At 37.2% G+C, this 26,348-nt stretch overlaps 1 protein-coding gene across 1 annotated transcript; it reads right to left on the minus strand.

The window, feature by feature from the left end:
• Positions 1-2,872: 2,872 nt before the first annotated feature.
• LOC124641184 (tubulin beta-1 chain-like) lies at positions 2,873-11,876 on the minus strand. Its single transcript, XM_047179187.1, has 3 exons — positions 11,718-11,876; positions 5,248-6,919; positions 2,873-2,902 (listed from the first exon to the last, which is right to left on the minus strand). The coding sequence occupies exons 1-2, from the start codon at positions 11,772-11,774 to the stop codon at positions 5,630-5,632; spliced, it is 1,347 nt and encodes a 448-aa protein (XP_047035143.1). The 5' UTR covers positions 11,775-11,876; the 3' UTR covers positions 2,873-2,902; positions 5,248-5,629.
• Positions 11,877-26,348: the final 14,472 nt, after the last annotated feature.

A 26,348-nucleotide genomic window follows, 5' to 3' on the forward strand; every position in this document is an offset into this window, starting at 1 on the left:
AGAGACAGATTCGTCTTAATTCGTTTTTCCTGTTACGAAATTAGAGTACGCGCATACTGCAACTTTTAGTCGGCCGATAGTTTGTTTGAGTTCATAAATCAGTATGAAGATGAAGCAACAACGATCAGGCAATCGGCCGACTGTTTAGTCTGCAGTATGCGGATAGGCAAAATGCCGGTTTGTCATGTTATGTATTTTTTGGCATTTGCGCGTAAATTGTGAGCTGTCAATTTAACTAAAACAGACAGTCGTAAATCATTATTGTCTTCGTTTGGTAAAGTCTAGATACAAAAACTAATTTATTCGGCTTGTAGGTACAAACTTTATATCTTGATCTCATGTCTCCTACAGTAAAAGCAAGCTACATTAAACTTGGTGACGGAATTCATCATAAAAACAAAACGGGCAATTAAGTTGTAGCGAAAGTTAACTTATTAGTATTCAGCAATAAATATATTCTTGTAAATAAAGTACTTACTTCTTAGTAAATATAAAGTGAAAGTCTACATACGTAAGATTTTATTGACATGTTTGTCGCGATAATCTTATCCGTGAGATAATGCATTATTGTGTATTGAATACAACATCCTGTCTTAATGGAATTTACGAAAAGACTTGTAGTTTATACAACTTGGATACCTACTGCCATTTTTTTTGTGAACTTTGTGACGCACAGAGCATTAAATGCTATAAATGGAATAGGACCTTGAATCATCCCTTGGGATACACTTTCCCTTAATTAACATTTATTTTTACATATCTTCACGTTTTTCTAATGTATGATGAACTCTGATATACTTACGCATTACCTGAATGCCAAGTAGTATATACCAAGAAAAAAAACAGCTGAAATATAAATTAAACAAATTACTTTAATAGGCACGTTTCTCAAACGCCTATGTACGTGCGAAAACCTAGATTTTTTATACTAATCGGTAGTGTCAAGACCAGCAATTATTACCTACCTAGGTTTTCCAGCGGTTTCACCTGCGTCCCGTGGAAACTACTTTCTGCACTGGGATAAAATATAACTTATGTTACTCAGGAAGAGTTTAGCTTCCCAACAGTGAAAGAATTTTTCAAATTGTTTCAGTAGTTTCGGAGTCACAGACAAAATGTTTACAAGCAAACAAACATTTTTTTCTTTTTATTGTACTGATTAGTATAGATAATTATCTATTTACTGTATAAATGCATGTTTTACATTTAAGTCCAAGAACTATGACCCAATTGTGACAGAATGTCACGTTATCAGCGATGCGGTCATTCTTCAGTAATGTGAGCCATTTGTTATGAAAACATTATGGCATCTCTATTTTTGGAATTGCAGTTTATATTATTGTGCTGTGCAGGATAATCTGTCTGGCTTTTATGGATGCAATCGAGTCTTCCAGAACCCTCTTGGCACTGTAGTTATTGTTAAATAACTTTGCTTTTCTGAAAGCAGCCTGCATTTGAAGCCCAGTGCATTTGGGAAACTTACATAGTGTTTTGTTTATACTTTTTGACTATTTTGAACTAACAGCCAATTTCGGAGCGTTAAAGGTGATTGGCGGAAACTGTACCTGTTTCTAAACATATCATCATCATATAAGACGTTTTTCAATTTACTGTGTCTTACTATAATTTTGTTGTATCCAACTTTATTATAAGTTCTGGTCTACAGTCTGTGGAACTTGTGGTAACTATAGCGTCATCTTGAGAGAGTACGTTCTTAGATTCATTGAATAATATGTTGAGTAAACATGAATGAAGTAATTTCCTAGTTTTTTATTACTGTCCATAAAAACCTAGATTAGCTATTGATGATGTAGACAAGCCAATCTTAACGTCATGTCAGCTAAAGAAATACAGGACTAATTATATGACGGACACTGTAAGCCATACAATAGACTTGATTCTTTGAGAATTTGTCTACTATTATATAGATTGGAATACTTATTCAAATCTTTTTTCCTTTGTGTGCGCTACATTTTTTTCAAGATTGTCTGTGCTTTTCGGGCTGTCAAAATGTTGGCAGCAATTCATTAATTTTATTGCAGACAAGACTGTTTTGCATAAAAACAATACAAGCGCTAAGTAAGATTTGTATTATTTTTATGATCATCCATCTACCTGCCTAGATAAATATTGTCATAGATATTTTTATTCTTATCAAAATTCTCATTAAAAGTATTAATAACACATTTTTAATATAGCTACTCATTATAATTATAATTGCAATGAGTCAAGACCACTACCACAAAATGACATATACCTTTGAATGCAAGAACCACGTTATCATAATACCGAATGTCACACAAACCTACATGACATAAGTTGTTTGTTTCTGACGAATAACATGACATCATGCCGTTATCACCTGACCAATTTAAATTGATACCTCTCGCACCACCTCTTATTCATTTACCAATACAAATTATGGCTCTAACGGGAGTTGACAGCGACCAAGCAAAATGGCCGACTTTTAGTGCATTTCTAAATTTAGCCCAAGGCAGTGATGTAAGGTGCGTACAGCCCAGTTTTTGCAGTTACCAACTCGTAATGTGAATCGTTCACTGTCCTAAATAGGTGTTTAAGATAATCGAATGAAACAATGGACTTAATAGCTTGTTATTTTTTACGTGTGCAATGTCCATGTGGGTCCGTTACATTTTAGGGCAAATTATCATAGATAATAGAATATCTTATCTATGGATTATATAATGGCTACCAATCTTGTTTGTTCGTCCTTTATGTTTATTTGCTGTTGATATCATCGGATTACGGCAGTTACCTTCGAGAACTCATTCAATGACTTGACTCATATTTCAATTTAAATAATGACGTAAGTGTTTTCCGACTAGATGTTAATGTAAAGGAAACAAACATGTTAAATAAAAATCTTTATTATATACATTAACCGTCAAATCCGTAGCGGACCCCGATTGGGGTCTGAACATCAATGTCACCGTAAGCTCGGTTTAGACCCCAATCGGGGTCTGCGAATGAGTCATACACTTTCCTAATTATTAACGCTCATATTTATTTTCTTTCCAATCAAACCGTATTTGTGAGTACTAAATAAAATAACTAAATAAATTTAAACTATTTTGACGCATTCAAACCTTTCATATTTAGCATCCCTTTAGTAATATACCTTTTGAAAATCCAATCGTAATTACCGGGAATTCTGATCGAACTCGCCATGTTTGTTTACATTTGTTGTTTTTTTAAATTTGAAGACGCATAGACAAGATGGCGACGGTGATAGAAGTTTTGCATCGAATGATCCGATTCGTTAAAATAAAGAATCGATTTAATAATTTTATATTATTTGATATTATAATATTACTAAATTGCACTTTTGTATACTATAATCTGAAAATAAATTAGGAAAAGTAAAATGACTTTATTTATTTTGAAAAAATGATAGAAAATCAGTGGTAGAAAATACGTTGTAGCCGGAATATTTTTTTTTCGGTTTTTAGGATTTCTGAAGACCGCAAATTTTGAAGACTTATTTATTTTTTCGGGTGTTTTATGTACAGAATTCCTGTAGTCCTGCCAAACTTAATGGCGGTTCGTTACTTCCGACTTTTTAACTGAGCGGCAAAGCTATTTGACGAGAGCTGTAGTTAGGTGTAGTTATCGCAAAATTTTATGACGATTTTATTGTTTGAAAAGGCAAATAGGTAGTCGGAACTGCTACTCGCTGTTCATCGAAAGCTGGTCCAAGATGGAAGAAAGATGGCCGCCGCTGACTTATTTTTCTTTTCACAAATCTGTCAATACGGGTATCAAATAAATTGCATTGACTAGTAGAACAAGAAATATTATTTTTGACCGACAAGCTATAAAGAAGCGCGGGGTCGCTACTCCCCGTCATCCGCCTCAGATCCTCAGAAGTCCTGCGGGATCATTAGGATCAAAAATATTAAGTCGATGCCTAGAGGAATGAAGCAATTTTTTTTCGCCACCAAAGGACAATGAGCGTTTTGATCTACCTCTCCTCTAGCATTAAGTAATACATCAATAGAAAGCTTATGTTATATAAAGTATTTTCTTGTACGGCGGCGATTGTCATTTGTTAGTATTTAGGGAGTTGGACCATGTTTAGTGAAATAATAACTATGTCTAAAATCTACTGTAGCTTCTTAGGTACTGACAATTTGTTAGAGGTATTTAAGTACGAAATGTTCGATTTAAAAAGGCCTTTCCAGTGATATATAATTAATTACTAGAGAAGGAATCTAAGGACTTGAAACTAACTATCGATAAAAAACCTTAAACATGTTCTAACATCTAAAGTACTAAGAATTGGTAAGTAGTATGTAAGTACAAAATGTAACGCTTAAAAAGACCTTTCAAATGATGTATGACTCATTACTAGAGGGGGAGTAGACCAACATTCAAACATCTCGCCCAATGTCCTTTACGCCGCGCAATGGTGGCCGAATCATTGTTGTCTGCTCCGATAATACTTTCCTGAAAGACCGTTGATGCTATCCCCGCACCCCGCGCGCCATTCCGGCGCGCCATCTGAATTTTATTCGAAATTTAAAATTCAAAGGACTTATGGGACACCCAGTATAAAAATTTTACCTATGCTAAAAACTTTCATAAAACTTTAATATTTTTTCTTCACAACAAAAACAAATTGAACCTATAATTTAAAATTCAGAAATAAAATTGAAATAAGTTTCTATTAAAAAATATATATAAAATTGGTATTCGATTATTTATAATAAACATCCGATTTAGGTATCGAATGCACACCGCTGATTGAAAAAAAAAATGTACTCTGTTCCAAACTCTACTTGACTTTGATCTTGTAAATTGATCATTTTTATTGTGTATTTTATGTGCTGATTTTTTAGTTATGAATCATAAATAAGTGCACGAAATGTATTGCAACGGATTGAAAATGTTATAAATATGACGTTTGTGTTGTGTTTGAGAAAGTGATGCGATTATTTATTGGTAAGTTTTCACCAAATTTGAAATGCCTAACTTTTCGATAGACTTAGAAACACCGTAATTATTATCTATTTCTGAATTAACTGACCCCATTTGACCTTCGCATGTTGTTGTCAAATAAGTGAGCTCTAAAGTTATAGTTAAAATACTTCTGATCAGGCATTACGGACTTAGAATTTATGTGTTGAAAGTTAGTACAAATTTTTGAGTTCCATGTCGCGATTCAAAATATCCCGCCGAATCAACGGTAAAGTCATATGTCAAAACCTTGTCGAGCAGAGGGGTTAAATTAATCTTGAAAACAATTTTAATCGTAATAAAACTTCGGTTATTGAAGCACTCTATAATCTTTCTTGTATGCCCATGTTTGGAGACATCCTGACTTTATCATAAATACATAAAGAGTGTCTATCAGCCTTAAAGAAATGTTTAGATCTTGTCTCAACGAGGCCAGGCATGGATCACTAGGAATGTATATGTATACAATTACATAAATATGCCCACGAGTCGCAAGTAACGTCATATCCGGGGTTTTAGTCGTGCGTTCTGTTAAAAGTTAGAAAGCATGTCTTTTCATTCAAAACACATCGTAGGAATCATTAATGTTACTTAAACGTAAAGTAACGAGTAAATACATGGCAATGTACTATGTGCGGCACCGTCCCCCCCTCTAGTGGTGCTCGTCCAGCTCCTGCTCCTGCTCCTCGTCGAACTCGGCGTCCTCGTCGGCGGTGGCCTCCTGGTACTGCTGGTACTCGGACACCAGGTCGTTCATGTTGCTCTCCGCCTCCGTGAACTCCATCTCGTCCATGCCCTCGCCGGTGTACCAGTGCAAGAAAGCCTTGCGCCTGAACATAGCGGTGAACTGCTCCGAGATGCGCTTGAACAGCTCCTGGATGGCGGTGGAGTTGCCGATGAACGTGGCTGCCATCTTGAGGCCGCGAGGTGGGATGTCGCACACGGCGGTCTTCACGTTGTTGGGGATCCATTCCACGAAGTATGACGAGTTCTTGTTCTGGATGTTGAGCATCTGCTCGTCCACCTCCTTCATGGACATGCGGCCTCGGAAGATGGCGGCCACGGTCAGGTAGCGGCCGTGGCGCGGGTCGCACGCCGCCATCATGTTCTTGGCGTCGAACATCTGCTGCGTGAGCTCGGGCACGGTGAGGGCACGGTATTGTCTGCTTCCGCGGGATGTGAGGGGTGCGAAACCGGGCATGAAGAAGTGGAGACGGGGGAAGGGAACCATGTTGACGGCCAATTTACGGAGATCAGCGTTCAACTGACCGGGGAACCTGAGACAGGTGGTGACACCGGACATTGTGAGGGAGACCAAGTGGTTGAGATCACCATAGGTGGGTGTGGACAGTTTGAGTGTGCGGAAGCAGATGTCATAAAGGGCCTCGTTGTCGATGCAGTAGGTTTCGTCTGTGTTTTCTACGAGCTGGTGGACTGAGAGAGTCGCATTGTAGGGTTCGACTACGGTGTCTGATACTTTGGGTGAGGGGACGACTGAGTATGTGTTCATGATTCTGTCGGGGTATTCTTCACGGATCTTTGAGATGAGAAGTGTTCCCATTCCTGATCCGGTACCACCGCCAAGTGAGTGTGTGAGCTGGAAGCCCTGTAGGCAATCGCAGGACTCGGATTCTTTGCGTACTACATCAAGAACGGAGTCGACTAGCTCGGCTCCCTCGGTGTAGTGACCCTTGGCCCAGTTGTTGCCGGCGCCGGACTGTCCGAACACGAAGTTGTCCGGCCGGAAGATCTGTCCGAAGGGGCCCGAGCGCACCGAGTCCATGGTGCCGGGCTCCAGGTCGACGAGGATGGCGCGCGGCACGTACTTGCCGCCGGAGGCCTCATTGTAGTACACGTTGATGCGCTCCAGCTGCAGGTCCGAGTCGCCATGGTAGGCGCCGGTGGGGTCGATGCCGTGCTCGTCAGAGATGATCTCCCAGAACTGGAACAAAAGTATTACCGTTAGCGCAACGAAAGCAGAGCTGTAGTGAACGCGGTATAGAATGCAGTCAATTAAGATGCCTACACGAAAGCTCTTGGCGCACTATTTGTAAGTGCTCGGACGCGACTTTCCAACCGGTTCTAAGGCGTGTTAAAATATCACGGGAGAATCTCGTCCCTAGCGAGTTCCGTTCGAGTTTCAATGGACACTTTCATGATTCTATTCAAATGTAATTTTCTAAAGGTTATAAAGCTCAATGAACCGTCGTAAAAGGTAGACAGGATACATAATATATCATTAATGAACGCTCAGCTTCGGGAAGGGTTACGCAAGACAATGGCTTGAGTTATGACGACGGCACAATAGCTCGCTCGACGACGGCCGACGCCCACCTCCTCCCATATTTGGTTTATCTCGCCGTATAAGCGGAGAATGTCTCGAACCAGTCGACTTATTAGCATTCAATTTTTCGATGTCCCTTGAAATCTGCGACATGATTTCAGGGCCGGCGGCCATATGGTCGCCGAAATTTCGCAATGAAACAATTACTGTGTTTATTTTCGAGAATCCAAGTACGTAACATACTCGTAGCTGCGGATGTATGCAATTACCTGACGCAATCGCCACGCCTACCAATTTGGAGATCAGTAGTCGGAACCAACATATTTTGGTATGCGTCGATTGTATCTTGTATCTTTTAAAATAAGTTGAATTTTATGAGTGTTCACTAAAAGCTTAGCGGATCGTAAATCAATTTTTCAACGCTTACGTAATTGGTTAAACTGCTGGTGAAAATACTTAGCAACACAAGCTGCGTGGATCGTGTCGTGTTGGACGAACATTAGCATTCAGCGGCGCGCGCGCCGATCCTAGTGATGTCATCCGCGAGTGGGTACAACTCGACATGTACATATATGGTAATATAACTAACATGGCCGCCTTTTTGGATCAGGGTTTAACTTCGACTCTTGTTTATTTTGTGTGGATGTTTAAATTGACTTCAGGCCTTACGAGGCGTTCGATATTTTTAGAATTAATCGATTTTCATTTTGGACTTTAATTAAGAGCCTTTGAGTGTTTTCGGTGTTGCTAAATATGGTTTGGTGAATAGCTCTATCGATGTTTTACCTAGGTAAATAAAATTATTCGGATGTTCAATTAAGGCATCTTGGAACGCCATATTAGTTTAATCTTCTTTGATTGTTAAATTGGTCATGCCATAAGCTGTTCTATAAATCTGACCAATACCTTGTCACGTAGTTAAATAGCATAAAATGCAAAATGTAATCCTACAAATTAGAATTTGATCACTACGAGTACAACGACAGTACATAATTGCAAAAAAATCACGATAAAATCCAATCCGAGCACGTCAATTTATCAAGACTTTCATAGATGACATTGTAATGATTTTTAATAACAGCAAAAGTGAAAGGCTGTCTGTTGGAAAGGCTTGCTTTCTTAGTAACTAGATAGAGCAGGCAAGTTGAAAGTATCGTGTGAACAGACGAAGGGAAACTATGGCGTCTGTGTAATGGTTTCATGGTCGTAATACTATTACCATTGTGTTAGATTTCACCGTACGCCGGCCGTTCTCTGCGTATCTTACTTTCAACGTTGGCTACATGCCCCAAGAGAATTGGCATTCGATTTTTACGTTGGCTAGCAAAAAAAATATTTATCATCTAATCGAATTTGACTTTAATTATTTTTGGACCTGATGGCTACATGTTACCATTATCAAAAACCAATCTGCCTGTCAGTTCAATTTGCTTCCAATTTGAGATACCAATCAATTTAGGCCTTGCGAATTGCGGAGTTCATTGCTCCAGAATTTAATGCATTGTGGGATCATCATTTCCTGCAGTTAATCCATCAGAGATATGCATTCTGGGCTCTATAGCTATACGGTAACGGTACTGCGCGCTTGCACCAACTCGATGGCAAACCTCGCCGGCTATGGGAGCTATTTATATCTGGGCATCGACCGCCAGCAGGCAGGACGTTGAACTCCATAATCTAGCTCCTATTGCCAAACGTTTGATAAGATAACTACACTTATGAACTCAATTATTAACAATGAGAAAAGCCAGATCTTAATGGTCATCTTAAACGCTTCAAATGAATTGCTCTCGATGCGTTGCCTTTGATTGCATTTTATCGGTCCGTTCGTTTTAGTTCATAGTCTGATGAATCGGAAATTGATCGTGAAATCGCTTTTTATTTTAATTTTAGGTTGCGTTGCTGAACTTTTTATTCGTTTTAGTACCTCTTTGTGACTATTTTTGCTAACAATGGTATCAGTTTTATCCCCTAACTTTTCCTGTACCTAGTTTTACGTAGGTATAAAATTCTTTTAACCTTTTGAATATGAAGTCATATCAATAAATTGCTTAAAATGACTCACAGGCCTCACAGCTCAGTGATCCTAATAAAGAAATCTGACGTCATGGCTGTTTTCGAAACAATTTTCGCGGCCAGTGAACGGATGAAATTGTCTGAGTTTAGAAAAACGTCGAGTTAGCTGCTATCCAGACGATTTACTATACTGATGACTAATATGTTGTACTCATTTGTTTTTGTATAGTGAGCTAGTTTCAAGGTTTGATTACACATCAGAAAAATATCAGCATAATAGTTTAATATGATGTCATTTTTTAAGGACAAAACGTGTTTTACCGCACAACGATAGACAGAAATCTAAATATAATAAACTTTGCATTATTTCCTCAACCGTGGATATAAATTTTCAAAATGGCGTTTCTGAAGTTGTTAACACAGCTGTTTCAAGTGTTCCTACAAGTGTAGCTGACTTGTATTCCACTCAGAGAATGCATGATTCATGGTCTGAGTTCTGACTAACAAATTACTTTCAGATGTAAATAGTCATGAGGGCTGACTTTGCTGAACCAATAACAATAAAGTAGGCATCAGATTGATGGGAAACTCTTTGGTGGTATATATCATTCTGAAAGGATCTTGCGAGCTAAATTTAAGTTTTTTCATGTTGGTAGCTGCCTGTTTTTGATGTTGGATATTTTAGGGTGTTGAAGATTTAATGTGATCTCGTTTTGGAACGAAAGGATTGCGTGAACGCATGCTTCTGGAATTTACAGCCTTTGAGAGTTTTCAACATGAGTAAATTGTTAACATACAAATATATTTGATGCTGAAGATGATGATATACGTTTAAGGCAGAACACCCACGAGGATTTTAATGACTGACTGCTGAACAAACAATGTCTGTTAACTCAAGAAATTGAGTAAATTGTCTTAGTAATTAATATTTTTAATAGCCTTACACCAGTAGACACGAACTCTCAGAGAACACTCACTGGAGCGTAGACAGTAAAAAATACAGTTAAATTCAATCCGACATCGCTTCATCTTACATTTGATTCAATGAAAAAATAAATACGAAAGATTCATGACTTATAATTGACCTCAATTTGCTGGAATCGGTTGATTAGAAGTAGCTTGATGCTGACAGTGATTAAAAAAACAATGTTTGAACAAAATCATTGGAAAAAAAATATACTTTTAGTAGGTGTGAAGGCGTCAGACAGTCATAGAAGTAGCATGTTATTCATGCACCAACGGTGAACAGCGGTAGTTTCTCTATTTGATAGGAAAGAACATAATTACAGCTTATTGGCGAAGTAGGTTTAATACGTGGCCTTTCTTATCGGTTATCGACTGTCAGATTTGTGACATATCGCGCCAAATTCTCTTGGCAACACGGCATTTGTTTATTTATCTTAGGATTTAAATGCATGTTTATTGTCCTTTTATAAGTACTGTAGTTGAGGTCATCGTCATTCTCAAGTTTTCCCGTGTATTTTTGCATCCGCTGTTGGAATGAATTGCAGAGCAATCTCCGGGCAAATCTCCCATGATTGTGATTCCAACGTCAATTTAGACCCAGTTCTCAAGATTCAATCAAGATACAAATTATACCGACCATAAAACAACTCTGGCATAGAGAAAGGAGGTTTCTCGTCAATTTCATCGACATCTGTCAAATTGTAATGGAAATCCTTCTTTATAGGCGGCCATTTTTTTGCATAAAAATTAAAATGGATTTATGATTGTAAAACAAGTCTGATCAGGTATATTATTTAGATTGATCCATTAACCATTAGGTTTTAAACCTGTTTTTCGTATAAGTGTTTGACGTGTGTGTCCACCAATAGAATTGTCCCACATACTGCCATCAACTTGAATGTCATTGCCTATTTTAGAATGTTATTTGTTCAAATGTATTCGTACTTATAAACTTAGAATTTTCTAGAAAGAAAAAGAGCTGGGACTATAAATGCGGAGCAAAAACAATATGTTATAGCTACGTGTAAAGATGAGAGTTTTCTGTAGCTAAGAATTTTATCTCTTGTCATTCATTGTCATTGACCTTCCGATAAAAGCGAATACCAATCTACAATAGGTACAAATATTTAAATATAAACTGGGCGATATCGGTGTAGGTCATGCGCGCTAGGGGATGACAGTTGCTCCCCTTACGGACGCGATCATGCGTGCGCGAAATATAACTGTCGTTGTCTATTCCCGAATTATGAACGCAGCTATGCAACACGGCAATGTACCGGTCGACCTACTTTACCTATATCTATGCAAGATCACTTAACAATAGCATTTCATACCACATTATAACCAAGAACCAGCTAAGAGCGACCTTACATTACACCGAGTACGATTCCAATTATTGTATTTCTAGCGGACTCCATGGCAGAGACCGTTAGTAACCGTTATCGTCCTAAAACGAAAACATTTCAATACATACCTTAGCTCCAATCTGGTTACCGCACTGGCCGGCCTGGAGGTGCACGATTTCCCTCATATTTGATTATTAAAAATTATTTTGTATTTTGTAATAAATAACTTAACACTATACGCGACTCTCGCACTACACAACTCGCAGATTTGATCAGCCGGCCGGCCCGGTGGGGATTTTTGAGGCACGCTTCGCCTCCGCGCTGCGGTCGGATCGAGGGCTCTGATTGGTCGATAGCCGCCGCACGATCGCGCTGCAACTTCACGGCAAACGAGACGCTTATCAATTCGAAAATGGAATGATCCTACATTTCTATACATGGATATTGTCGTTTGGATGCTCGCTTGGTTATTAATGTCTGCTTTTTGTTAGAGATAAGGCGTGACGGTCGAAATGTCGGAGTTTTAATTATTTTAATTTAGTTTATTGGTTCTGTTTGGCATGAAAGCGTGTTGGGGTGTGATCATGCGTGTATTTGGGTAAAAGGGATAGTTTCCTGGGAACATTGGGTTGCGTGGCGTGTCGTGTTTACAGCCCCTGAGCACGTAACTTGTCTGTTTGTTCGATAATAGTTGCCTGTCATGTAACCAGCCTGCCAGACATAATTAATTTAATGTTTCTGCTGAAATGTGTTTCGTGTTTATGTCATATTTTTGTGCGAAAAAGAAATACAAAATAAAGCATAGATAACTGCGGCATTTTTTATAGAAGTATTTATTACTTATGTTGTTTATAGATTGCTGAGAAATAACAAATCAATTTAGATGTTAATCGTAATCAAGATTAAATCGGTTCAGTTTTTTTAATTACTTATGAGACCGTAAATTAATTTGAATTTATCTATGAATATTTATTAAATGTCGCATCATTAGTTTACTGGGTCAATCTTTACCCACATTGTGATATCTTTATACTATGTAGTAAGTATATTTTTGGATTTTTGCCAGGGAACACGGATAAGGAAAAGCAAATGGTTAGGTACTAGGTAAATCAGGTATTATTGATCAAGCGCCAAACTTAGTACATACTGCGTCTTCGGCGTTTTCAACCATTGGATAAATAAATAAATTCCATTACTACGAAGAGTCAAGTTTGTATGAATGTGGATGTAGAGGCAGAGGTAGACCAGAGAACGGAGGCATTGATAGATTTATTTATTTGAGATGGATTGATTGTCTGAAAGAGGACATGAATTAGAAAAGAAAAGTGGATATTACTATGGGAAATGAAAGCGGAAAACATAGCGCCGGCATGAAGAAAAAGATTGTCAAGATTTATATTTGTATAGAGACATCAAGATTAAGTAATAACTCGCTGTATCAGAACAGAAGTAATAGGTCAGACCCTGACCTTCAGACCAGTCAGACAGAGATATCCTCAACACGGGGATATGAGCTCACCGTTACTTACGACATTATTCCGGCCCATTTGTTTATATGTCTTAGACAAATTAATTAAATCTTTATTAATTGAGTATCATTTGTCTTTTCGTTGCTGTGGTTGTGAGGTCTTGGTTTACCTATAATGCCTAGGTCACCAGTCTTGGTTTACAGGCATGTGTTGCTGGGGAGTTTGTTGCGCCACTTCTTCTTCCCAGCAAGAACACATAGGAAGTGGTGAAGGGCGGGCGTTTTGGGGGCTGTCTTTTGTTTTTGACGTTCGAAAAGTGCTGATTTATCAGCCTAATTTGAATAAACGTTTTTGAGTTTGAGTTCGAGATAATTTTAGTATTCCTAGAACACTAGAGGTCAGAAGTTAGTTTGACAATTCAACATAGTTGGGCAAAAGCTACGCAGATGATGGATGAGTTAAATCGGAACGCGAGTGACGCCGCAGAACGATGTATGTTTAATTGTTTATAATAAAACAGCTGTGTCCTCACGATATTCTAATAGTTAGCTCAAGGCATTGTGAGTCAACTCGGAGAATGTTGTTGTTTTTCTACTTTTTCCTCCATTTAAGACATACCATTACGACATACTTACCATTGAAATGCGTTAGTAATTAACCTAATAGCTTAATCTAACATGTTTAATTACAGAAAACTGCGTTTTCAGTAGGTATCTGTATGTAGGTATCTTCCAATTACCAATTTGGATATGAATATGATTGATAAATATTGTCGTGTTCTCAGGATAGTGCCCTGTGGAATGCTTTTTATATTAGGCAGGTTAATTATCAAGGATTTTTGCAAGTACTGCTGAATTAAATTACTTAAAATCTTTAAAAGAATCTTATGTAGTCTTAACTTAGGTACGTTATAAAGTACTGGTAAACTACGTGAACTACAAGAAACTTGGAGGATTTTCACTATAAACTACTTGGAGATTCAAATGATAATCCGAGTGCCAATGACTTTCCTCACGGCGATACTGACTCTAAAAAAGAGGTAACTAGAAAGTTGACATCTCCTTTGAAAACAGTCACAGTACTTTTAAGAGAGCATGACAAGAGAATGCTCTTAACTACACACTTAGTACTACTTACTACCGTTAAAAGATTGCAAAGTAACAAGCAAGCAATCAGCAGGATATCGAAGAAACATTGTTACACCACAAACATACCGCAAATTAAATAATGCCAATCAACTTTATACATAGTTGAGTAGATATAAACGAGAAAGAGCTAGTTAGGCCGAGATAGAGGTTCCGTAGGTACTCTTATATTATTAACCTTTCGTCGGATTAAATAATCCGACAAATATTTTAGGGGTCCATTTCGCCAGGACTAAAATACCACAACTCTTTGTAGGGTTTCTTTTATTTGTATTTACATTCACTGTGCCAGGCGCTGGCGGCCCGACAAAAGGCTTAAACTCCATGAATGAATGACGGACATTACCACCTTCCGAGTCCTCAAAATTTCGCTCTCAGGTAGCAGCATCAAAACTTTTTAGTTTAAATTTCGTCATATAGAGGTACAATTATACATATCTCGGTCCTTGCCATCCTTTTTATTTTCCTACTGCACATAGGCTTCTAGTTATATAGAGAAGAAATAAATTTATTAATCACCACACTTGCTCAACACGGACTGGCAACTCTTTCATCAGGTTAACATTCAACATCTATAGGCAACTAGGCAGCATTCATATTATTGGAATATGGTGTTTCCCGGGCATAGAACTCTAAAACTCTAACGGAAACCAAGAAGGTTGGTTATAAAAGGAAGGATTATGATTAACGATGTCTTTAAAGTAGGTGTACGAACCAGATGTAAGATGAAAGAGCAGATTTGATTGAGCACAGCTATATTATGTTGTCCAAAATGATATTGTAATGCAGCCCACGTTAGCTTGAAGTTCAGTTACCAAATATGTGCTGTGATTATAGTGTTCATGTGAATGTATGCAAAGGTTATTGTTGAAAGCTAGGGAGTAAGATTAAGCTGCCTATAAGAGTAATACCTACGTGTAAATACCGTGTTAATGGTAGGTGAATCTGTGACTTTGGATTTAAATATGGAACACCCAATGTGTTTTCAAAACAAAAAAAACGAAAAACGCAAAAAAACGAAAAATGCAAAAACGATGCTGCAATTCTAGGTTTCTAATCTTCAATAGAGCAAGAAGTTTCACTGGGTTTCTTATAATCAAGAATTGACTTTTAAATAAGTATTTTCTAATACCGAGCCTATCGGGCTAAGTTTTTAGTTATTGTCACTATCACTAGCCATCACACGATATCAGAGGTAGGTGTAAAGAAAGCCCGAGCGAGCTTTGTGTGACATTTATCATTATGACTGAAGTTATTTTTTTTAATTTAAAATTAGCCTATTTTTATCTAACAAACATTGGGATTGAGGATAATCCTGATATTACACCTAAGCACTTGTAACTCGTTTTCTAAATACGTGAACAAGATACTTAACATGTAATAGTATCCAAATGAGCACCATTAAAGGGCTAAGCATCTACAAACAGCCGTAAAAGGAAAAATACGTATTTACAACTAAATGTTAGCGTTCTAGTGAATGCTAATTATGATGCCAAGGACAGCATTGGTCATCATCCGCCATTTTCGCAGAAATAAGACCAGTTCGCCATCTTGCGGTCAGATGAACACATAAGGTAAAAAATAACTTATTTGGGTCATAACAGATGATGCAGAAATAGGTTTGGATGGACTAATTATAACAGGAAACTTTTAAGAATAATTGTGACTGGTTTTGAGAGGATGTTTATTCGAACAAATCTAATAAGTAGTAATAGGTACACCTACCTACTCTGCCTTATGTGATTCGAAGTCACGTAGACGAGTAGCTTTTTGTATTATAAAAAAAAGCTGCAGTTTTGGTTTCTGCAGAGGAAAAACTATAATCTACTCTAGCTATGAATACCAACCGTAATCTAGAATTAAAAACATAACGCACAAGAAAAGAGAACAAAATGACAGCTTTATGGTTTTTCTGAAAAATTACTTGCGAGCTTGTACTGAAATTGATGCTATAAACTTTTGAGTGTTCCAAAAAGTCATTAGTCCTTGATTACATAAAGTTTGTTTAATTTATATATTGGTTTCCCTAAAAATCAACACAAACAATATTGAGATTAGATAGGTACTTGCCTGTAGTACCTACCTATGAGTACGTTCATATTAGCAATTCTTCAGCACCCGTAGCAAAATAAAATAGGTATTACATACTGCATTTGCCAGTTCAGACATATTTCACCGTACATTTTCCAGCATTTTCCACATAAACTTTTCAGGTCATTGTCCGGTGCAGTAAGTTCATCTAGCTTATTGATTCGTTGCAGTGCGCGGAAGCTAGCCTGCGTTGCCATATCTGTATCGATGTGTGTGTGAGTGCGTTTTGCGCATGTCGACTTCGCATGGAAACTGCAATTGATTGGAGGGTGGTTGACCTGTAATTTCAGTATTTTATCACGTAGTTTGGCTTGCAAAAGTTCATAAAAGTTTTACGTAATTTTTCAGCTAAATAACATGCTGTAGCGTCTTGAAAGTCATTGAACATAAAGCTTCCTGTTTTACTGTGGATTCCTATGATGTATCTATGTATTGTTTTGCAATTAGAGCAAAATTTGTCGCTCTTGAAGGAGCTTACGGCCCTGACCAACCTTATGCTCTCCGGCAAGGTGGACTAAACCGTCATCGACGTTTTGTACGGAGCCAATCTATGTGCTCTGCGCAAAAAGGATGGCGGTATTCGTCCAATAGGCATGATGACAGTAATCAAAAATCATTAAAATAATATATTTATTAAATTAAACTTGAAGCTTGGAATATAAAACGCGCATTGTTTTCTTTATTAATAATGTGATTAATGTGTATTTTTATAAAATAAAATTACGAAATAAGGCAATCCGCCATGATATCTTGAACACCAATCAGAGCTCGTGACGTCATCTCTCAAAACAACTCGCGCGAAAGCGCGCGAACGTCACATTTCGTTATTGTGAACTTCCACTGCGATCTTTGTTTTTAATTAATTAATTGTTTATAACACGAGTTATGGAGCCCGGATTTATCAAGGCAAACAGCGCTAATTTGCCTAGAATTGAAATCATAATGCTGGGAGAGTTTTTGGCATCAAATAAAGATTTTTGTTCAGCTGAATTTAGAAATGTTAAAACTTCCATGTAAGTATACTAGTTTAATTAAAAAAACTTCCATGTTAGAATATTAGTTTAATTAAAAACAATTTTAGTTATAAATAATTCCTTAAAATTACTTTTGACAATGTATTTGTTATCAGGTGTAAATGTTAATGAAATCTATTATCATGGTTCTACCCTTTATTTATAAATTGATTTTTCTTTTAGGTCCTCCAGGCCATTCTATGGTGATGACGCTGTGAGTTACGTACAGCTGAAACGCAAAAAATAAAACAAAAAAATAAAGTTGTACCCTGGGCAATATTGCTTTTGAATCTCGCCTTGCAAGTTTAAGCCACTTGTTTCGTATTTTTTTATTGTGAGGAACGTACACAAATAACTTATCAGGAGTTGTTTTGGATGTGTTCTTACACTGGGGGACCCCACAACACCTATGCACTTTCGAATTCATATTTAATAACACTAAAAACTTAATTATTGCACGAGCGTTGTTTACTTGCGTCTTGTAATTTCAGTCGTGACGTCACAAGTGACGACATGACACTGACAAGCGTTTTCGCGCCGGATTCAAAGTGGACAGAGAAAAATGCAATTATTTGATAAAAAAACTTCGCATTTTCTTAAAATTAATAATTTTTCATATAAAATAGACGTATACCTACATCATACAAAGGAATTTAAAAATTTGTCATCATGCCTATTGCCGTGGGGACTACTTACCGTCGTATGGTAGCCAAAATCTGCTCTAAATTTTGTAGTGAGGAAGTTTCGGACAAATTTCAGCCCCTGCAGCTAGGTTACGGCTCGAAAGGGGGCTGCGAGGCTGCCGTACACGCCCTGTCGACCTATCTAAATCATGGGAAAGGAGATGTCATCCTGAAGGTTGACATCAAGAACGCCTTCAACTCGGTGAATAGGGACACCTTGCTGGCAGAAGCCAAAAAAGAAATACCCAAAATTTACAGTTTTCTTTGGCAATGCTGTAGATACCCAACAAAATTATTATATCGGAACAACCTATTAGAATCCGCTGTTGGCTGTCAACAAGGTGATCCACTCGGGCCTGTGATTTTTAGTTTGGCGATTAACCCAATTATTCGGCAGCTAAATTCTGAATTTAACGTGTGGTATCTCGACGACGGGACCCTGGGAGGCAACAGAGATACTGTTCTTAATGATTTAGTTTTCTTAAAAGATAAATTCCATGACATTGGCCTCGACCTCAACCTTTCCAAATGTGAACTTTTTATACCCGACTCGACTGACAGACAAACTATTCTTCAAAATTTCCTCACAATAGCTCCTGAAATTAAACCGATAGACCAAAGTTCTCTTTGCCTCCTTGGATCGCCTATACTGGAAGATTCATTTTCGGATTTTATTGAGAAGAAAATTCAAAATTTTAATGATGTTTCGGAAAGGTTACTCAAAATTAATATGCATGCAGCCATCGCCATCATACGGCACTGCTGTTTTGGACCAAAATTTACGTATAACTTGCGTGCTTCCCATTTATGGAAGCACACCAACCTTTTGGACAAAATCGACGAAATTATAAGACATACACTATCATCCATTTTAAATGTAGCCTTGGACGACAGAGCTTCGTATCAAGCGACTCTTCCCATCCGTATGGGAGGACTTGGCGTCCGTAAAATTTCCAGTGTAAGTTTACCAGCCTTTATTTCCTCGGTCCATGGCACTGAGAAATTGATCAGGAAAATATTACCCACCACACTGGTCAATTTTGAGGTGCCAAGCCTGACTGAGGCTTTAAATGCTTGGAAAGTCGCATGCCCGAACACCGACTTACCCGCCAACCTGTCCTCCCAGAGACAGTGTGATGAGCCGCTCTGCAGAGTAATACGGAAAAGTTTAATCGATACGTCAATTACTTCTGCAGAGCGAGCGCGCCTACTGGCTGTGGGTGAAGGGGAGTCGGGTCTATGGCTTCTTGCACTTCCGTCTTCAAACACAGGCACCATGTTTGATGACACCACCTTCAGACTCGCCGTTTGCCTCCGACTAGGTGCTCCATGCTGCTCTCCTCATCGCTGCCACTGTGGGGAAGCTGTCAACAGCCTCGGTCACCACGGCCTGTCGTGCAGCCGGAGTGCCGGCCGCATACCACGACATGCCAACATAAACGATGTGATCCGTCGCGCTCTTGTTGCCGTCGGCGTGCCAGCCGTACTCGAACCAAATGGCTTGGCACGCGACGATGGCAAGAGACCAGACGGCATGTCGCTATTTCTGTGGAAGGTGGGTAGGACTTTAGTGTGGGACGCGACATGCGTCGACACTCTTGCGCCATCTCACCTTCCCGGAACTGCATGTTGTGCTGGCTCCGCCGCTGCACAAGCAGAGAACCTCAAGCGGCGCAAATATAGTAACCTTATAGGCAATTACATGTTTGAGCCGTTTGGGGTTGAAACTCTTGGGCCGTGGGGTCCGAGCGCCCACCTTCTTGCCAGGGATATTTCCCAGCGCCTGGTTGACACTTCCCGGGACCCAAAGGCTGGCTTTTATTTCGCACAGAGGTTGAGCATTGCCATCCAACGTGGCAATGCTGCCAGTCTTTTGGGTACATTACCCAGTGACAGCGATGAGGAGCAATTTTTTGATGCACTGTATTAGTTTAAAGTTGTATATACAAGTTTTTTTTTTCAATTATTGTAAATATTTTGTTATTGACTAGTAACTTTGTAAAGATAACATAATTATTACTCCAAACTACTAATTAAAGAAAATGTTGCATTGATTAGAGATTGGATTTTCGCATGTTCCATACAAATTATGTCAAATTTTAGCCTCTAATTGCAAATTGAAGGATTGCTAGTTTATAGAAATACGCACTAAATTGCAAGTAAAATACACCCTGTCTTCATTTTTCCTGTGAAAAGAATAAATTAAGATAGAATCAGGTCAAGCAAGACGCGGTATTGATTGAACTGCGCCAGTCTAGATAGACGGGAGTGAGACCTAGCCCGCCGGGTACTAGGGTAACATAATGCGACAAGCGGTTAAGGAAATGCGGGGAAATTATTATGTAAGGAGTAGGTATGTGCTAAGGAGGTTTATATCAGAGTGGGGTTTGCCTAAAGGTCGTGAGTACCTACCTGATATTATTGACTGGTAGAGAGAAATGTTTTTTTCATAATGTTTTTTTTTACATTAGTATAGCTATTCTTAATACAAAAAAAACGATCTTTGGGAGTTAAACAAAGACATCTTGAATTATGTTATTAATTCTCTCATATCTACTTTCAACTTAAATAAAAAAACCCCAACATTTATCTTGACATTTCCCCTTAAACAGGACATTGCAAGTTTATTTGATTTCTAGGAATGTGACTATTCTTTCAATAATACATAGAAAGCTACAGTTGAAAATTACTGTCTTTCTATAGTAATTAACTAATTACCTACATTAGCCAGAAGTAAAAAATATCGCCTATACAGTTTATATTTACGTCCGAGTGAACAAAGTGCCGGCAAATTATGTTAAATACATGACTTTGTTGACAAAAACATGTTTAATGAAACACGAACAGCACATTAAATATTCATTTTATTCAAATTAATAAACTCAGTGAATTTTATCCTTGATTTATTTTTAGTGCTAGACGGTATTAACTAAATGTGATTTCAGTAGGTAAAGATGTAATATGTATCTACTTACATAACTTACTTCTCCTATCGATTAAGCATTGCCATCCAACGTGGCAATGCTGTCAGCCACTCAGCCTGTTGGGTGCTCTACCGGGTGACAGGGATGAGGGCAATTTTTTTGAGGCACGTTGTCAGTACAGTTTAGTCTTGTAAATAGAGGAAATACAATTATTTTGAATTAGTTAGCTTATTAGTTTTAGTGGGATAATCCGAGCTAAATTTTCTTCTCTTATTTTTACATTTAAATTAGGTTATATTTAAAGTCATTAAAACCATAAGCTATATTCACTAGAAGTCTGATTCATGTATAGTTCAGACAGGCCTGAAGTTGTTTTGAAGTAATTACTGTAAAACTTCAGTAATCCATAAAAATAGCACTTAAAATTAGCAGTCTACTAACTACTAAGAAAAATAACAAATAATTATTCATCCATTGTCTCACACGTTTGGCGCGAATGAGTCATAGACAAATCAAAAACATGGCGACGGCGTTTTACCACAGACTGTCATACGTTCAATATTTATACAACCAATAACAATGTACGAAAAGAATATTTACTGTACTTACCATGAAATTGGATATTGAGTATGACCTCGTATCTGCTGAGGTTGACGTAATTTTAATAAATGATGCCTAAATAAGTAGTTGATAGTCGTAATACTTTTATCATAGGTTTTCGTAGAAAAAAAGTCTAAGCTGTAGGATAAAAAAATAGTTATAATGTTTTATTTATTGATTTTATGCTACATATAATCCGGGATTATAATGTTCTAAGATAGACGTGTTTAACAAATAGAAGTCAGGTTAGGCTGCCCCAAAGCTTTTATTTAATCTGCAAAACAGTCTCCATCATTTTAAAAGCATTCGAATTTAGATCCTCCTCCTTTTTAGGGAGTCGCTAAAGAGAAAGTTTAGTAACTATAGACAAACAATGCCTCAGCCAGCCTAATATAAAAAAATACTTAGGTACTTGAAGTACCAAACCACATCATACAATAGTAAGTTAGTATTCAAGTGAAGTTACATAGTGACAAGCTAATGTTAAACAGAACCGGTTACCATAAGTAGTATTACCTGATGTGCCGATGCCAAATCATCACTGACACCGCCCACAGACGCGTCTCGCCTTATATGAACTTAACTGTATTTGTTTTGACTTATTGATCACTAGCTGGGAAAATAAGGAACCTCTTTCCATAAGTACCCGGATAAAATATAGCCTATGTGACTCGGGGTTAGTTAAGCTTTAGAACAGTGAAAGAATTTTTCAAATCGTTTCTGTATTGCGAAGTCTTTAGGGTAGGTACAAACAAAAAATTGTTTCCTGTCTATTATATTAGTACCTACTGATAGAATAAAACAGATGATGCAGGATTGTTGTGGAAAGAGTTACCGCGGTCCTGGTACATAGGTACATAAGGGCCTATGCACACCGCGTTTATTGAACGCGCGTTTGTAGCGATGCTCATGGAAGTCAGGACTGCTCTGCAGGATAAAAACGCGCCGGCGCCGCGACGGCGCGTTTAAAAAACGTGGTGTGCATAGGTCCTAAAGGGCTGAAGAAGGAACATGATGGGCTTTAGTCAGTAAGGGTCTGATACTAACTCACGCTGAACCCATAGGAAGGTGTCATTTAGTGATTTCATATAAAAAAGTATTGATATATGTAGACAGACTATAATGACGCATGTAACAGTACCTAAAGGTACTTATGTAGGTATAACAGTTTTCTCCTCATACATTTGATTGATATTTATGTTTTGACGTGTGTTGTACAACATATTCTTTGTAACAGCTGACTGAGATGGAGTGAGTTGATTGATCGGCTTTGTATTGAAACAAATCTCGCTTATTGGTTCATTTTCAACATGATATACACTAAGCTCGGAATTTATGTACCTGTATCTTGTAAATATTTAATATATCTACAATTGATTTCAATCAATTTATTGTCAAGGAAAATCGGGTTGCCCAAATAACTGGTATGAGGAGGTCAGAAAGGCAGTCGCACTATGTAAAACAACCCCAACTTAGGAAAACGCTACGTAGATCACGATTAAGATCTCTTCGAGCAGCTAACTTTAGTACCTAATTATTTAACAACATTTAAAGTGAAAGAGGAAAATCTTAAAATCAGCCTTCGTACAATTCCTCGATAAAAGGTACCACTTTCTCATAAGAAGTATAAGAACCAACATCTCCAAAACGCACCACAAACATGTTTTTAGGGTTAAATACCCGAAGAGTAAAACGAGATTCAGCTACTACTACTTTGATCTCGCTGTCCGTCTGTCTCTCCATTTTCCAGTCTGTCACAAGCAAAGACATTGAACATGTAAGTAATCTTTTGACACCAGGCTGTAAGTATCTCATGAGCCGTGATAGTTTCACCGATTATGTATTTCTATTGCTGCTGTAACAAAAAATTACTTCAGAAAAATTGGAATGAAATAAAATAGGGGTCTGGAAAACTAAAGTAAATCTGGAATAAAATGACTAAGTATTTTAGAGGATTTTTTGGCCGTTTCACAGTCACAGAACCCTTCAAGCTCTTGTCCGACTCGCACTTGACCGTTTTTTTTGCATGTATGTCATCTGTGCAGATTTTCCTCGTGTGTTCAGCTGCTTTATAAGGCGCGTGCCCAATAGCCGACCAGTATGGAAGCTTGTTGCTGTAAGTGGGACGGCTGATTCCAGTGTGTAATCGGTTTATCATTTATACATATGTTAGTGGCGAAATTGGTTGCAGATTGATTTAAAATATAAGGAGGTATTAATATGATTTGTCTTTGGTAGACAAAAGAGACAAGCTAGAGAATTATGATTCCAGACCTGTTAAGGCCCGAAACCGACTCCGTGCCCGCTTAACGAAGTTTCAAGCCTTATGCTACGTCGTCGATTTGAACGCGCGCGTGTGAACGTACCATTAGTTTCATGGTAAATGACTTTTTTAAGCTGAATAAGATTGGTTCCTTAACAGGCTTTCAAAGCTTTCATTGTTATCAGAGAAAGGGTTCGTAAAAGTATCTTTATACCTGAAAATTATTAAATTCTAGAAAACTAATTATAGCTATCCCTGTAACACATTCAGAAACTCATGTCAGTCTTTTGAAAGAATTCATTTAAGGAAAATCATTTATCTTCAAAATGTTTTTTGCAAACGAATGCCTTATTGTACGATGCATTTAAAATACCGTTTTAACTTTAAAGTCAAGAGTTGCATTGTAATGAAAGTGATACTCGTAGGGTAATGCCACCAGTTATCGTCCCTCGCTTATACTTTTAATTTTTGTTTGTAATTTTCATACTTAATTAATTACCTATGTGTTATATTGCTTTGCTTGGATAAAGGGCTGTCCCTAGATTTTTAGATAGTGTCGTATTGATTTTGTGAATTATTATATATTATTTATTTCATCTTAAAATCTTAAGCCAACAATTGTCACATCCTAAACTTTATAAGATTAGCAGTTATGTATTACATCATTTCCTAAACATTGTATATAGGTAATACTAGCAAAATAAAACAAAACAATATTTAGTTAATTGTCAAAAGTAGATTAATGTATTTTCTTTCATAAACCAGCTTCGCATTTAATTGCGTTTGTATCAACGTTATAATGAAAAGGAATAGTGTGTTGTCAGCTTGGAGTTATTTAATAAATGGTTATTTAGGAAATCAAGATGGTGGATGTGGCACAAGGACGAGAGCTGTTTGTATTTAATTATAATTATTGTTTTATGTTATCATGATGTCGATTCAAAACATAGATTCTATAAGTTATCATACTACTTACTTAAATAAAATATGCTTACCTGCTAATTTATTGAGCCCTTGTTTCTTTTGTCCAAAGAAAAAAAAACATTATCATCGTTATTTTTTTACATATAGGTATAGAACATTAATATTATTTGTTAAAACCTAAACGTCACCATTCCTTCATAACTAAAAAAACAGCTAACTAAAACAAATGACTGCGTTGTACCGCAACAGCCCCTTTTACCCTGCTCAATAAAAATAAATATTGTAGCCAAAACCCTCGGGTCATGGGGAGCTGGTTTCTTACATTTGGTCATATACCTGTAGCCATATATTATGCTCTTCACAGACATGGTAGTCTGGGTAAAATGTTTAAAAAGATGGTACCATCGATATGTGTGAAGTTTGATCGTATCAGGCAAGGTTGAAAGTGCAGTTGGCTTTAGTTTACATCACAGTTTCAAGTTTATATAAATACTGAAGAAATAAAATCGGTACAAAATATGGTTAACCATATCTATACGGTTAACGCGATTAAAATACACTAAGTTGTGACATGATGTTTATTGATAACCCCTGCCTATCCAGTGAAATAGTTTTGAAGAACCTGGTCCAGGCTTTTTTTTAATTTATCTATTGACCTATATCCTGTAGAAGTCAGATCACTTAAACACTAATTACCCAGAGATAAGTGAAAATATACCTAAACTCCCTTTAGCAGCCATTTCATACGTGTTGAAATAGGTCCCCTTACTATACATATAGTCGTCTAGACATCACGGTACATTTTAGCTTATTGCATGAGAAAAACACATCGACAGAACCTTATTTAAAACAAAAATAACGTGCCATAAAAATAACCTGTATTTATGTTATGGACCAAGTGATAAATTGGGCAGTATACATAATGCCCGGTCATTATGAAAAATGCCCAATATGAGAGTGCAATTTGATAATAATTATTCAAATAATCAAATTGACCGGGCACTATACATATTGCCCGTGACCTTTTGGGCAAAGTAATACAAACATATTTAATTTCATATTTTTTATTGTTATTGACATTTAACTTAAAATAAACTAAATATTAAACCGCTTAAATAATCAGCCTCATGATTTGGATTAATTATGAAGGACTTCTGCCTTAAAAATCCACTAGTTTTTGCATTTAAAAGTTAAGGAGAGTCATATTAAAAATATAACATAAAATATAATTATTTTACAACATATCTTTGTTTTATAGAAATGACTTATTATTATAAAACAAAATAAACTAAAGTTTAAGTAATCAGATTCATTATTTGGCATAATTAGCATCTTCTCTAAGTAAAAGTCAAATGAAAATATAATTAAAATAGGGTGCTATTTAAACAGGCTTCTTTTTAATATCGTTATTCGTCCCCAAAAATGTATGTTGCCTTCTAAATTACTAAGTCAACCACAATTAACGAGCATCTGAATAATACTATCTTAGCCACTAGTTATCTTCCAATAAACCACTCGAAATACAACTCAGCATGATGGTTATTTTTAAGCATCTAAATTTGTAGCACGCATTCTAACTAAACTAAAGTAAACTTCTAAAATACTATTAAATGACATCATAAAATATATTTATTCAGCTTCTAATTT

This window comes from Helicoverpa zea, chromosome 22 (genome assembly GCF_022581195.2).
Source record: "Helicoverpa zea isolate HzStark_Cry1AcR chromosome 22, ilHelZeax1.1, whole genome shotgun sequence".
NCBI classification, from domain to species: domain Eukaryota; kingdom Metazoa; phylum Arthropoda; class Insecta; order Lepidoptera; family Noctuidae; genus Helicoverpa; species Helicoverpa zea.

What these genes read in the sequence shown, in the direction of transcription:
- LOC124641184 (XM_047179187.1), bottom strand. Translation starts at nt 11,774, where the DNA reads ATGAGGGAAATCGTGCACCTCCAGGCCGGCCAGTGCGGTAACCAGATT. An exon ending in GTAACCAGATTGGAGCTAAG is followed by an intron (nt 6,920 to 11,717) that starts GTATGTATTGAA and finishes CTTTTGTTCCAG; the next exon opens with TTCTGGGAGATCATCTCTGA.